Source organism: Salmo salar, chromosome ssa12 (assembly GCF_905237065.1).
Source record: "Salmo salar chromosome ssa12, Ssal_v3.1, whole genome shotgun sequence".
In the NCBI taxonomy this organism is placed as follows: domain Eukaryota; kingdom Metazoa; phylum Chordata; class Actinopteri; order Salmoniformes; family Salmonidae; genus Salmo; species Salmo salar.
Genome location: NC_059453.1, coordinates 65,907,558 through 65,923,265, shown reverse-complemented (window position 1 = coordinate 65,923,265; position 15,708 = coordinate 65,907,558). Strand labels below are relative to the sequence as shown.

At 45.1% G+C, this 15,708-nt stretch overlaps 1 protein-coding gene across 1 annotated transcript; it reads right to left on the bottom strand.

The window, feature by feature from the left end:
- Nucleotides 1–5,110: 5,110 nt before the first annotated feature.
- ruvb1 (RuvB-like 1) lies at nucleotides 5,111–14,798 on the bottom strand. Its single transcript, NM_001140347.1, is given in 11 exon segments — nucleotides 5,111–5,555; nucleotides 5,648–5,739; nucleotides 5,882–5,984; nucleotides 6,116–6,314; nucleotides 6,507–6,570; nucleotides 6,824–6,973; nucleotides 12,373–12,462; nucleotides 12,693–12,844; nucleotides 13,830–13,962; nucleotides 14,237–14,323; nucleotides 14,498–14,798. Coding segments are annotated over 11 exon segments (1,371 nt in total). The 5' UTR covers nucleotides 14,639–14,798; the 3' UTR covers nucleotides 5,111–5,395.
- Nucleotides 14,799–15,708: the final 910 nt, after the last annotated feature.

Below are 15,708 nucleotides of genomic sequence, written 5' to 3'. Positions count from 1 at the left end.
GGACGAGGAGGGCCATGAGAGAATGTGATCATAGTGGAGTTGAGTTTTAGACTTTGATTTGTGATATTTTATTAGTCTGTGAGGAGTTGCTTTAAAAGAATGCAAGACCATTCCAACTGTAGACGAGATCACGTCATTCACTCCCCAATGATCATCCCCACATGCTTCACTGTGGGGATGTTGTTCTCGGGGTGATGGGGTGTTGGGTTTGCGCCAGACATTGTTTTCCTTGATGGCCAAAAAGCTCAATTTTAGTCTCATTTGACCGGAGTACCATTCTTCCATATATTTGGGGAGTCTCCCACATGGCTTTTGGCGATGGGGGAGGTTTGCAGCTCCTTCAGTGTTATCTTTGGTCTCTTTGTTGCCTCTCTGATTAATGCTCTTCTTGCCTGGTCCGTGAGTGTTGGTGGGCGGCCCTCTCTTGGCAGGTTTGTTGTGGTGCCATATTCTTTCCATTTTTTTAAATAATGGATTTAATAGTGCTCCGTGGGATGTTCAAAGTTTTGGATATTTTTTTTATAACTCAACCCTGATCTGTACTTCTCCAACTTTGTCCCTGACCTGTTTGGAGAGCTCCTTGGTCTTCATGGTGCTGCTTGCTTAGTGGTTTTGCAGACTCTGGGGCCTTTCAGAACAGCTGTGTGTGTATATATACTGAGATTGCGCACAGGTGTACTTTAACTATGTGACTTCTGAAGGTAATTGGTTGCACCAGATCTTATTTAGGGGCTTCATAGCAAAGGGGGTGAATACATATGCACGCACCACTTTTCCATTTTTCGAATTTTTGATACAAGTTATTTTTTTCACTTCACTAATTTGGAATGTGTCCATTACATGAAATCCAAACAAATCTATTTAAATTACATGTTGTAATGCAACAAAAAAGGAAAAACACCAAAGGGGATGAATACTTTTCAAATGTATTTATAAAGCCCTTCTTACATCAGCTGATATCTCAAAGTGCTGTACAGAAACCCAGCCTAAACCCCAAACAGCAAGAAATGCAGGTGTAGAAGCACGGTGGCTAGGGAAACTCCCTAGAAAGGCCAAAACCTAGGAAGAAACCTAGAGAGGAACCAGGCTCTGAGGGGTGGCCAGTCCTCTTCTGGCTGTGCCGGGTAGAGATTATAACAGAACATGGCCAAGATGTTCAAATGTTCATAGATGACCAGCAGGTTCAAATAATAATAATCACAGTGGTTGTCGAGGGTGCAACAGGTCAGCACCTCAGAAGTAAATGTCAGTTGGCTTTTCATAGCCGATCATTCAGAGTATCTCTACCGCTCCTGCTGTCTCTAGAGAGTTGAAAACAGCAGGTCTGGGACAGGTAGCACGTCTGGTGAACAGTTTAGGATTCCATAGCCGCAGGCAGAACAGTTGAAACTGGAGCAGCAGCACGACCAGGTGGACTGGGGACAGCATTTAGTCATCATGCCAGGTAGTCCTGAGGCATGGTCCTAGGACAGGGCCAAACAGGCAGGATATAACCCCACCCACTTTGCCAAAGCACAGCCCCCACACCAATAGAGGGATATCTTCAAACACCAACTTACCATCCTAAGACAAGGCCGAGTATAGCCCATGAAGATCTCCTCCATGGCACAACCCAAGGGGGGGCGCCAACCCGAACAGGAAGATCACGTCAGTGACTCAACCCACTCAAGTGACACACCCCTCCTAGGGACGGCATGGAAGAGCACCAGTAAGCCAGTGACTCAGCCCCTGTAATAGAGTTAGAGGCAGAGAATCCCAGTGGATACAGTGCATTCGGGAAAGTATTCAGACCCCTTGACTTTTTCCACATTTTGTTACGTTACAGCCTTGTTCTAAAATGTATTCAATTGTTTTTTTTCCCTATAATTATTTGTTTTTTTAGCAAATGTATTAAAAATAAACTGATATCACATTTACATAAGTATTCAGACCCTTTACTCAGTACTTCGTTGAAGCACCTTTGGCAGCGATTACAGCCTTGAGTCTTCTTGGGTATGATGCTACAAGCTTGGCACACCTGTATTTGGGACGTTTCTCCCATTCTTCCCTGCAGATCCTCTCAAGCTCTGTCAGGTTGGATGGGGAGCAGCAGAGGACAGCTATTTTCAGGTCTCTCCAGAGATGTTTGATCGGGTTAAAGTCTGGGCTTTGGCTGGGCCACTCAAGGACATTCAGAGACTTGTCCCGAAGCCACTCCTGCGTTGTCATGGCTGTGTGCTTAGGGTCGTTGTCCCGTTGGAAGGTGAACCTTCGCCCCAGTCTGAGGTCCTGAGCTCTGATTGTACTTTCCCTTGATCCTGACTGGCCTCCCAGTCCCTGCCGCTGAAAAACATCCCCACAGCACGATGCTGCCACCACCACGCTTCACCGTAGGGAGGGTGCCAGGTTTCCTCCATACATGACGCTTGGCATTCAGGCCAAAGAGTTCAGAAAATCTTGTTTCTCATGGTCTTTAGGTGCCCAAACTCCAAGCGGGCTGTCATGTGCCTTTTACTGAGGAGTGGCTTCCGTCTGGACACTCTACCATAAAGGCCTGATTGGTGGAGTGCTGCAGAGATGGTTGTCCTTCTGGAAGATTCTTTCATCTCCAGAGTGGAGAGGAACTCTGGAGCTCACCACCCTGACCAAGGCCCTTTTCCCCGATTGCTCAGTTTGGCCTGGCGGCCAGCTCTAGGAAGAGTCTTGGTGGTTCCAAACTTCTTCCATTTAAGAATGATGGAGGCCACTGTGTTCTTGAGGACCTTCAATTCTGCAGACATTTTTTGGTACCGTTCCCCAGATCTGTACCTCCACACAATCCTGTCTCAGAGTTCTACGGACGATTCCTTCGACCTCATGGCTTGATTTTTGCTCTGACATGCACTGTCAACTGTTCAATCTTTTTATATAGACAGGTGTGTACCTTTACATTCAATTGAATTTACTACAGGAGGACTCCAATTTGTACAGGAGGACTCCAATCAGCTTTGATGTTTCTCAATTTCAAGTCCTATAGTAAAGGGTCTGAATACTTATGTAAATAAGGTATCTGTTTTTTATTTGGAATAAATTTGCTAAAATTTCTAAATCTGTTTTTGCTTTGTCATTATGGTGTGTTGGGTGTCGATGGATTCAATTCAATTTTAGAATAAGACTAACTTAACAAAATGTAGAAAGTCAAGGGGTCTGAATACTTTCCGAATGCACAGTATGGAGAAGTGTTATAAAACAAGAAGAAGTTAGTGTGAGCAGAGTTCCTTACCATGATTACATTTCCACTTAATATACAGCACAGTTGAGGATGGTCAAAGACCAGAGGGAGACGCACTTTACTGTCAAACACTGTGCCTCCCTCCCCTCTCCCTGCTGCATGAACTATAGATGTTCATACAGTACATATCCACAGTCTAACATCACTATTTGACTGGAGCTACTTGACTTCAGTGCGAGTGGGTGATGAATCTACAGTATGTTGTATTGACAGAGCGAGCTTGTAAAGTTGCCCCGTCTGTGTTCAATGGAGCACATTCAGGGCGAGAGAACGCCTTCCACCATCTCCAGGGTCGACTAATCAGGAAGTAGCAGAGGCAGCAAAGCCACTTCTTATACTCCAGCCTGGCCTACATTGAAAACTACACTGGTGTGACAATGTGTCTTATTTTGGTCAAGTATTTCTTAACTTTCTTATTAAAAGCTTGAACCCTCCTGTTAGACAGATTCCATTTGGTTTCTCAAGGGGAGGCTGTGCATTCTTGCCCTCTACCTGTGTCCGTTCAGATAGGACAGGTTAACCTTTATACACTGGCTATTTCTTTTGGGCTATTGGCCGTGTATATTTAGCATGATATGCGCTTTCACTATTGGATCACCAAGACCTGTAAATAAATGTACACTGAGCATGTCAACCTGCCTTGCCTTCTGCTGATTTCACACCCTTAATCTGCTACAAGGTTCCCATGACAATTACATAGGCTAATCAACATTTTTTTTAAATATTTTTTTATTTCACCTTTATTTAACCAGGTAGGCTAGTTGAGAACAAGTTCTCATTTGCAACTGCGACCTGGCCAAGATAAAGCAAAGCAGTTCGACACATACAACAACACAGAGTTACACATGGAATAAACAAACATACTATCAATAATACAGTAGAAAAAGTCTATATACAGTGTGTGAAAATGAGGTAGGATAAGGGAGGTAAGGAAATAAATAGACCATGGTGGCGAAGTAATTACAATATAGCAATTAAACACTGGAATGGTAGAATGTGCAGAAGATGAATGTGCAAGTAGAGATACTGGGGTGCAAAGGAGCAAGATAAATAAATACAGTATGGGGACAAGGTAGTTGGATGGGCTATTTACAGATGGGCTATGTACAGGTGCAGTGATCTGTGAGCTGCTCTGACAGCTGGTGCTTAAAGCTAGTGAGGGAGATATGAGTCTCCAGCTTTAGTGATTTTTGCAGTTCGTTCCAGTCATTGGCAGCAGAGAACTGGAAGAATTGGCTTTGGGGGTGACCAAAAAGATATCCATTTTTTTTGTGTATAACATGTGTTGACAAAATAATGAAAGGGCTGTCTGCAGCCTCAATAAATAGACAAAGATTTGTAGTTAAACAAGTCGTTATTTTTTTACTTGACTTGAGGCTTGACTTGCTCTTAGAATGCATGACTGGAGTCTTGACCTGTTCTACTTGGTACTCGACTTGAGACTTGGACTTGCTAGCGACTCAAATGACAGTGACTTGGTCCCACCACTGTTAATGATCATTCTGTTTAATCAGCTTCTTGATATGACAGGTGGATGGATCATCTTGGCAAAGCAGAAATGCTCACTAACAGGGAAGTAAACAAATGTGTGCAGTTTGAGAGAAATAAGCTTTTTGTGTGTTCTGAACATTTCTGGGATCTTCTTTTTCAGCTCATGAAACCAACACTTTACATGTTGTTTATATTTGTTCAGTGTATTTACCTTGTGTTCATTTAGAAGAGAATGTTCATCATTGTGCTATGTAAGAAGCATCTGTCATTCCCAGTCCTTACAGTATCAGTTAGCTCTAGCTAGTGCAGTATATTTCATCTAGCAGTGTATCTGAGAATAAGTCTGCGAGCAACAATGACAAACAAATCCAATTTTCCATGTTTTCCTTTATTGAAAAAAATGTATTAACAAGCAAAGAACCTACATTTTTTTATTAGAATGGTACAAACCATTACAGTCTGAGTCACAGATGGGACAGCTGAACAAGAGAAAGGATGTAATACAGGACAAAAGAAAGAAGCGGGATAAACTTTACATGGAGAACTGGGAGATAAAACAACTGCCAGGGAAAACATGATGCTTAGCCCTGTGGTAGAAACTGCAGCTGAGGGATGTAGAGAAGGGTGGATGAACTGGAGAAGGGTGTTAGTTCTTTATTTCATGTACTTGTGCTGCTGGTCCTGGAGGATCTTAGCGGAGGACTTGGCATCGTAGAAGAGTTCGTTGATCTCCTCCACCTGCTCCCTCTCTACTCCCTCCTTCCCCTGGACTCTGCCTAACAGACTGGCTGGGGTCAGCAGCTGCGCCGCATACCTGACAGAGGGGTAGGTGAGTCAATACACACACACGCGAGACAGGTGGAGTGTGTGCACACATGCGCAGAGTAACAGATTGGTGAGTGTTACCTGAGGGTGGTCTTGGTTCCAATCTCTCCCAGGTGACTGAGGGCCTCCTCACTGATGTTGATCCCCTCAGTCTGAGCACGGATTTTAATGATCTACAGAGACCACACACGCTGTCAGCATTACACCAGTGACCACACACTTTACATCTAAACACAGCATCTCTTAAACACAGACTTCATATATAGGAATGCCATCTCAGACATGAGAGGCGCACACACTCGCACACACACACACCTGCTTCATCTCCTGTGGTGTGTAGAGCATGGTGCGGATGATCATGACTCTGTCCAGCAGGTCCAGAGGAATGCCATGAGGAGAGCTGATGTCCTCTGTCCCCCTGAGAAACCAACCACACAGAAGGGTCAGTGAACAGAGCAAAGTTGGCTTCCAAAACAAACAGATTGTCACAGTGACTCATATTCAAACTGACTGAGTTGCAATCACGTGCATGCACATTAGCACGCCCACCTGATGAGGCAGTTGCCCCTGTTGGAGGCGAACACTACGATGGGTGCGATGGTGCTCTCCAGGGCTCGGTGCAGGTAGGTGAAACACTCAATGTCCAGCATGTGCACCTCGTCCACAAACAGCACCCCAGGGACCAGCTCAGCCACACCCTGGTCAATGTAACGGTTTACCACCTTGTTGATCTCAGCTCGCAGCTTGTCTAATGGACAGCAGGAAGAGCCAATGAAGAGCCAGGGGTCAGGCATGGGAGCCAATCAAAAGGTAAGGAGAGAGCAGAAAGAATGGGTTTCTTTTGAGTGATGTTTATTGGGAGGGGGGTGGGGTTTTGAAAGTACAACAAGGATATGGGACGTGGGTTTTTAACAAGTTAGACTAGTTGTTCAGGTCTTACCTGTGATCTCTGTCTTCTTGGGCTTCATCAGTTGTCCCATCATAGACAGGATATCTTGACCTCCCTGAGGAGAGAAACCACACTTTATTCCTTAAGAGTAAGTCGTGGGGGGGGGGGGTCATACCAACGATCATTTAGATTTCCATTGGGCGCAGAAATAGACTCTAGGTGGTTAACAACCAAAGATCAAGTGTGTTTTTTTGTTGTTGTTGAGCATAATTGTTTTCAGAGCAAGAGTTATTTTCCCAAAGTGTATATCTACAGTGCAGTCTTATTCACTAACCAGGCTCTAGGAGACTGTGTGTGTGTGTGTGTACCTGTGGTCTAGCGTTGGCAATATCCAGGTCGTGTAGCGTGACGTCTTGGATTATCTCTTTCTTCTTGTGGACGTCCCCCTTGGGCAGCGGCACGTACTCCTCAGCCTCCAGGTCAAACTCCGTGGCAAATGTGTCACACCGACCTTGTCTCTGCGCACACGCCACACACAGATGGAATGGTTAAACACAGAACACAAGCATACTGAACAAATATATAAACGCAACATGTAAAGTCTTGGTCCCATGCTTCATCAGTTGAAATAAAAGACCCCAGAAATGTTTAATACGCACAAAAAGATTATTGCTCTCAAATTTTGTGCACAAATGTTTACATCCCTGTTAGTGAGCATTTCTCCTTTGGAAAAATAAGAATAAACAGCATTATCATTACACAGGTGCACATTGTGCTGGGGACAATAAAAGGGAACTCATATTTTGTCACACAACACAATGCCATAGATGTCAAGTTTTGAGGGAGTGGGCAATTGGCATGCTGACTGCAGGAATGTCCACCAGAGCTGTTGCCAGATAATTGAATGTTAATTTCTCTACTGTAGACCGCCTATGTATTTTTAGAGAATTTGGCAGTACGCCCAACCGGTCTCAACCACAGACCGCGTGTAACCACGCCAGCCCAGGAACTCCACATCTGGCTTCTTCACCTGCAGGATCGTCTGAGACCAGCCACCCGGCCAGCTGATGAAACTGTGGGTTTGCACAACCGAAGAATTTCTGCAGAAACTGTCAGAAACCATCTCGGGGAAGCTCATCTGTGTGCTCGTCGTCCACACCAGGGTCTTGACCTGACTGCAGTTTGGCATTGTGACCGACTTCAGTGGGCAAATACTCACCTTCGATGCCCACTGGCATGCTGGAGAAGTGTGCTCTTCACGGATGAATCCCGGTTTCAACTGTACCTGGCAGATGGCGTCGAGTGGTTTGCTTATGTCAACGTTGTGAACAGAGTGCCCCATGATGGCGGTGGGGTTATGGGAAAGCATAAGTTCGACACAATTGCATTTTAACGAAGGCAATTTGAATGCAGAGAGATAACGTGATGAGATCCTGAGGCCCATTGTCATGCTATTAAGCTGCTGCTATCACCTCATGTTTCAGCATGATAATACATGGCCATGTCGCAAGGATCTGTACACAATTCCCGGAAGCTGAAAATGTCCCAGTTCTTCCATGGCCTACACACTCACCAGACATATCACCCATTGAGCATGTTTGAAATGCTCTGGATCGACGTGTACAATAGAGTGTTCCAGTTCCCATCAATATCTAGCAACTTTGCACAGCCATTGAAGAGGTGTGGGACAACATACCACAATCAACAGCCTGATCAAGTCTATGCGAAGGAGATGTGTCGCGCTGCCTGAGGGAAATGGTGGTCACACCTAGGGCTGTGGTGGTCAGGACATTTGTCAGCAGGTGATTGTCAAGCAGATAACTGTCTCAACGGTAATTGACTATTAACATAAACACATTTAGCATCTCCTGGCTTCCACACATAGCCTACAAGCCACTGATGCAGACCTTTGGAACATCTACATTTTAAAAAGTCTAATAAATCCATGTAATACAGCCTACATCTTCACAATAAATCCATTATTATTTTAGACAGCTCTAAAGAAACAGGATATGAAGAAAATGTAGTCTATTTCAGAACAGAATAGCATACTGAGTTGTCCTTATGTTAGGCCCTGATCTGGCTATGCCATATGACTGTGGGCTACACTAGTTCATTTAGCAGACAAGATTTACTTAGAATTCAGTGGCATTATTTTATAGCATGAAGAATACAATCGAACATAGCTTAATAAAATAGAAAGGATATTTTCTCCAAACTATTTCAATAGGAAGTGTGCACATGCAGCTATTCTGTGTTGAGTGGTTAACAAAGAACTGGTCCTCCTACATGCTTAATTTAGAGTTATTAATGTAACTTTAGTTGTAATACAAACATTGGGCAATATGTTTTGATGTTTAATACATTCTCAGGCTGCATGATGAGACTCTAATGATGATTTGAGAAAAGTCACAAGCTGCACATACTTCAGTCTCTCGTTCACAATTTGACAAGCACTTGATCATATTCTTACCAAGCCTCGAATTTCCCGGCGGCCCACCTTGGGTGGCCATAATGCCTCCTAAAAAATCCATGAAATTTGCGGCCACTTGTTGTGCCCTTTGGCTGATTATAATAGGCTAATTATATTTCCCTTCTCCCGGCTGCCGTGCTCCACAGCACCCCTCGCTCACATGGCGCTCTCAGATGTAGCCAATGCCAGTCACGTGATCGGATCCTTCTCACAGGCATTTCAGCTAAGTAGGCTACCGACGCATCCGGGATGCAACTGCTCGCGTCCCTCTTATCGAATTCCCAGGCACATATTGAAGATGTTAGAACTGTCCACATTTAGCCTACTTTTCGTCAGCCATCAAGATGAGTAGGCTAACGAACAGCAAAAGCACTAGCCTGTAAATCTAATATAGTAGTATAGTACAAAAGTTGACGTATTCTATTGGTCAATTTGGCCTCTGCAAGGAATAAATATTCCAAACATACTCTGGGACAGCAGGGGTGAGGCGCGATAGCCCAAATTAATACCACCACTTGCATAAAAAAAAACGTTTAAAATCAATGAGGCTGATCGTTTAGGTTAAAATGTTGATAAACTATTAGGCAAATTTTTTTTCTTCACATTATAAGCGCAGCAATGCGAATAGAGCAGTAGGCTATTAGCGCGAATGTTCCAAAATGCAATCAATTAGCGGGAAAACACCGTTCTCGAAAGTGAGGGCAAATGCGATTATGCATGCAATGCTTTATTTTAAAGGTACATTTTTAATGGTGAAAATGATCTTCCCCAAACTTGAAACTCATGCGCAGCCTATGTGCAAGATAGGCTCTAAACCGGTTAGAAAGCGGATTAAATAAAGTGCATCATTTTTTAAAGTTATTTGGCCACTTTAGTTGTGATACAAACCTAACAAAACAAATAGGACTATGATTTCAAAAAGTAGCAACAAAAAAAAAAGTATGAGCTGTTTCTTGCCTTAATGCAGAAGCTGGGCATCATTCACAAGTGATAATACATAATTCACAAGTGATAGGCTAATAGTATCACCCATCAGACTATTCTTAACGTAATGTTGTCTTTACATATAGTATATAATATTTTAGTTTTGATTTAGAATGGGCCATTATAATGCACCTGTCTCAGAACAGGGGCACGAAGAAAAAAAAATATGTCATCTATGCACTTAAAAAGCGAATGGAGGACACTTTTCACGTGGTTCATTTTCATGCCAGCCAGGTAGGCTATGCTCCTGTTGTAAAAAAAAGCAATGTCCTTAATATTAGGGAAGTTGATGAATAAATATAGTAGACCTAGCCCATAGAAAGCTGATGGGATCCTCCTCTTTTTAATAGAGGCCATCTTTTCTCACACAATTGCATAGCCTATAAAAATCGTGTGCAACATGAGCTCATGAAGCGTTTGATTAGATTTTTGATCACATTTGCATTGATGGGAGAGAGATTAGAGGGACAATAACAGCATCAGAGCTTGGAAAAGCCTAATTACTTTGACTAAACGGTCACGTGGAATTTGACTGCGTTCGTGACTCATGACCGCCGGTGTGACGGTAATACAGGACCATCCATAGTCACACCAGATACTCACTGCTTTTCTGATCCACACCCCCCTACTTTTTTTATAAGGCATCTGTATTCCCAGTCATGAGAAATCCATAGATTAGTGCCTACTGTATGTATTTTAATTGACTGATTTCCTTATATGACCTGAACTAACAATCTTTGAAATTGTTGCTTTTATATTTTTTGTTCAGTGTACTAGCTCAATCCCATCAGAGGTGGACTGGTGGCTGAAACTAGGCCCATCACTTCATAGGGGAATAAGATGAACGGAGGAGGGGGAAAGCAGGGGTATGATTGGACTCAATGCCAACTCGAGGAGGGCATGAAAGAGGCGGGGGGGATGAAAGAGTAAGATTCAGGGAGGGTCCTACAAGGGCTGTCAACAGCAACAAATGTAAGGACCACCCCTCCCCCCGGCCCACCTGCAACCTCGGCCCACCTGCACCAATTAAAGAAGCCGTCAACACACGTGTCAACACAGGCCACGAGGCCCGTCCACCAGAACAGAGGGAGAGATGGAGAGATAGGGGGAATAAAACCCGGGGCCGATGAAGAGCTGGAAGAATTCCAGTGTACAGTTGAGAGATGAAACAGAGCCGGAGGTCTGACGGAGATGAAACAGAGCCGGAGGACTGACGGAGATGAAACAGAGCCGGAGGACTGACGGAGATGAAACAGAGCCGGAGGACTGACGGAGATGAAACAGAGCCGGAGGACTGACGGAGATGAAACAGAGCCGGAGGACTGACGGAGATGAAACAGAGCCGGAGGACTGACGGAGATGAAACAGAGCCGGAGGTCTGACGGAGATGAAACAGAGCCGGAGGACTGACGGAGATGAAACAGAGCCGGAGGACTGACGGAGATGAAACAGAGCCGGAGGACTGACGGAGATGAAACAGAGCCGGAGGACTGACGGAGATGAAACAGAGCCGGAGGACTGACGGAGATGAAACAGAAATGGAGGACTGGGGCATAAGGGCACAGCGTTTAGTGTGCCCGATCCTGTAGGTTCATGCTCTACAACATTCGCAGAGTACGACCCTGCCTCACACAGGAAGCGGCGCAGGTCCTAATCCAGGCACTTGTCATCTCCCGTCTGGATTATTGCAACTCGCTGTTGGCTGGGCTCCCTGCCTGTGCCATTAAACCCCTACAACTCATCCAGAACGCCGCAGCCCGTCTGGTGTTCAACCTTCCCAAGCTCTCTCACGTCACCCCGCTCCTCCGCTCTCTCCACTGGCTTCCAGTCGAAGCTCGCATCCGCTACAAGACCATGGTGCTTGCCTACGGAGCTGTGAGGGGAACGGCACCTCCGTACCTTCAGGCTCTGATCAGGCCCTACACCCAAACAAGGGCACTCCGTTCATCCACCTCTGGCCTGCTCGCCTCCCTACCTCTGAGGAAGCACAGTTCCCGCTCAGCCCAGTCAAAACTGTTCGCTGCTCTGGCACCCCAATGGTGGAACAAGCTCCCTCATGACGCCAGGACAGCGGAGTCAATCACCACCTTCCAGAGACACCTGAAACCCCACCTCTTCAAGGAATACCTGGGATAGGATAAAGTAATCCTTCTAACCCCCCCCTTAAAAGATTTAGATGCACTATTGTAAAGTGGTTGTTCCACTGGATATTATAAGGTGAATGCACCAATTTGTAAGTCGCTCTGGATAAGAGCGTCTGCTAAATGACTTAAATGTAAATGTTAAATGTTTGTAAGAATATTCTTCGTTTGTGTACTTGTTAGTTAGTTTTTGTAGTATGTCAATTACTTTGACTTTGAATTGTTTGAGCCACTGTAAATGTGTAATTTGTGTATGGGAGCCTTTTCAAGGTGAGCGTTTGTATAGAAGTGTATTAAATAGGTGGAAGTGTATTGATACCTTGACGGCTCCACTGTTTGATTCAATGTAGATGACATCCCCTGCCTCCACACGCTCCTTCTGCAGGCTCTCATAAATACTGGGATCCAGCTACACACAAACAACACAGACAGTTAGATAAAAATGAGTGTTTTTACAGAGCGCTTCATGCCCTTTCATGAGTAGAATGAAGTTGTCCCTAGACACTGAGCTAGGGCCAGTTGTGTCCCCCACTCTCCCTAACTGTTATAGCTGGGATTTGGAGAGGCTAAGCTGATCCTAGATCTGTGTCTAAGGCCAACTTCTACATGGACTGGTCTAGCCTCCGACAGGTGCCTGACCTTGAGCTGCTTGGTGCCCTTGCCCGTCTTCAGTCCGATGATGACATGGCTGATGGTCTTCCCGTAACCACCCATGGGGTTCTCCGTCTCACAGGGGGTCAGCTCTGTAACCTCCCCCTCATACACCTCCTTGGTTTCCTTGATACGCAGCCCTGGAGGAGGGAGGACAGGGTCACACATACTGAATGAAGACTCTGTAAAGCCTTTATTCTCCTGAACCAATAAAACCACCCTTTATTCTACCTGGCAGATCATTTATTGGAGAATGTGAGACTGTGAGAGGAGAGTGAGTGTGTGTACAGTGCATGGTCCTCTTTCTGTGTAATGTGATCACAATGTAGCCCTTGTTCCTTCTGCATACAGCCTCTCGGTGTGTGAGTGGGCTACAGGTGACTGGGCTATTGTTGGGGGGGTTGGTGAGCTCCACGCTTCTGAGGGAAAGGCTGTTTTTCAGAGTGCACTTATCAGGGGGGGTGTCGACATGCTCAGAATGTACCCTGCCCTTTCCCTCCATCGTAACACTCATGTTCTGTGTCCTGGGGGGGGGGGTGTTGACCACCACCTCTCAACCCAAGCTCCATTCCCTTCTCTGTGACAGTGAATAATAATAATTTGGCATGGTGCTTATATGTGTCCTGCTACACACAATTGTGTAATGTAAATTAGTTTTTTTGCATATTCCAACTCTCCCCGAGACACCTGCAGGGAGTGGGGGGACGGCCATGGCCACCAAGTTAAGTGCTTTGTTCAAGGGCACAGCAATACATTTTTCACCTTGTCGGCTCCAGTATTCGAACCAGCGACCTCTTGGTTACTGGCCCAACGCTCTAACCTCGAGGCTACCTGCCATAATGTTAACACTCGAACAAACCCCTTCCCCCAATGCCCCTTTCAAGCGTTTTCCCCAGTGTCAACAGCCACACTGATCCCCTACCCTAGTCAGCCTAGTAGGAGAACCCCTGGCTCTGGAGTCTATTCTGATGGTGGTGTAGTTGGTGAATGAAGGGTGCAGCGTTATCTGGTCTCCAATTGACCCAGGTATGTGTGTGTGTGTGTGTGTGTGTGTGTGTGTGTGTGTGTGTGTGTGTGTGTGTGTAATCCATTCCCAGTGGCCCGTGTTTGTGTGTGGCCCCTCACCTATTGCCCTCCTGAAGTTCTCCATCAGCACCTCTGTTTTCTTGATCTCTGAAGAGTAGACCTCACTACCCACCATGGGGCAGAATGGCACCTTGTTGCCCAGTTCCTGTGCCATAGCCAAAGCCAGGGCAGTCTGCAAGGGGGAGAGAGATGGTGCAAAGTAGGGTTGGTTAAAGTCTCATATTATTTCTATTCATGTGGAGGCCAAAGGTATAATCATCAGTCCAAAAGTATGTTTTGCAACAAAAAACAAGTTTCTATTGGACAAACTCAGGTAGGTCCCTCCCCATTTTGTTCACTTCCATTTGGTTCCTAGTGAATACACCCCTGGAGACACAGCAAGCATATTAGACATTTCACAATTACTTTCGGGTATCATTGAAGTACTGCAGTAACATTTTGTCTACCTTTCCTGTACCTGGAGGTCCAGCCAGTAAAACTGCCCTTCCTGACATCTTCTTTGAGCGGATCAGTTCCACAATAATACCACAAGCCTTTTGACAGAAAAAACATAATTAACATAAAATATTGAAAGACATAGAATAAAGAACATTCCAAAGGACAAAGACCTGCAAAGTCACGTGATATCAGAAATACCGTGGCTAAATAACTAAAGTAGCAAACTCCAATAATTACGTTCACGTAACTAGCTAGCTAGGCTAACTTACCTCTCTTGCAGCCTCCTGCCCCACAAGACCTGACGCATTTTGCTTTGCATTCCCGGCCTCGTCTAGCCCGAGTCCTTTCACATGGCTGTGAGAGGCGACGCGCTGCGTTTTCGTGGTGCTTTTCACTTCCTCGATCTTCATGACTGTGTTATGTTTATTAAACTATTATAAGTAACCAATAACATCTAACAATAATGCCCCCTTACTCGTTATTTCTTCAATGTTTGAATCTGTTATAATCGGCGCGTTAACTCCAAACACACATAGAGCCGGTCTGTTTCCATGTGGGTTACCAAGGAAGTACAACCGTAAAGTGTTTTGTTCTGGGGTACACTATTGGACAATTATGCTCTTCTGTTATAAAGCGATTGGATAGAAGCACTGTCACTCTCACTCATAAGAAAACACCACGCCTCTCTTTGTCTTTTATTTCCGCTTGTGTTTACGTCATTTTGACGTTACGGAAAATGGTACAGACTTTGAGATTGGTTCCGCCCGATGTGCATTCCATCGCCTACAATCTCTTATCGAAGTTCTAGACGGATATTTCTTCACATCTCACATTTATTTTGTAGCCTATGCTTGCGAGAGGGACTAAAACGTTACTCCAACCGGCATATTTTCCAAATTACTGTTTTTATTGATACACAGTTTACAGTAAAGTTTCGTGTAATTCGACAGCTAACGTAAACTATATTTCATAAAAATATGAATGAATTGTAAGATTAAGAGTTTAATGAATGACGGTTAGTTTAACGTAAAAGTAGTCAATTGTGTTACGTGTAATTACGGAAAGTAAACTAGAGTTCAAGGTCCAGCCACGCTACGTGCTGAGACTGGTTGCGACAGGAACATATAGCTAGTTAGCCAAAACTACCAGTCATGGCAGACTCGAGCAACAACCACCCGAAGACCCACAATTTTAACGTGGGGGTACTTGGGCATGTCGACAGCGGGAAGACGTCGCTTGCCAGGGCTCTCAGCAGCACACGGCTGCCTTTGACAAGAACCCGCAGTCCCGAGAAAGGCATCACCCTGGATCTTCTCCTCCTTCACCATGGACCTCCCAGAGCAGCTGCTGGCGGTGTCCGGGTGCCGGGGCTATGACAATCTGCAGTTCACGCTGGTGGACTGTCCGGGACACGCGTCCCTCATTCGCACCCTCATTGGGGGAAAAGGAAGCGAATGAGGGTGGTGTTACTGTTTTAACT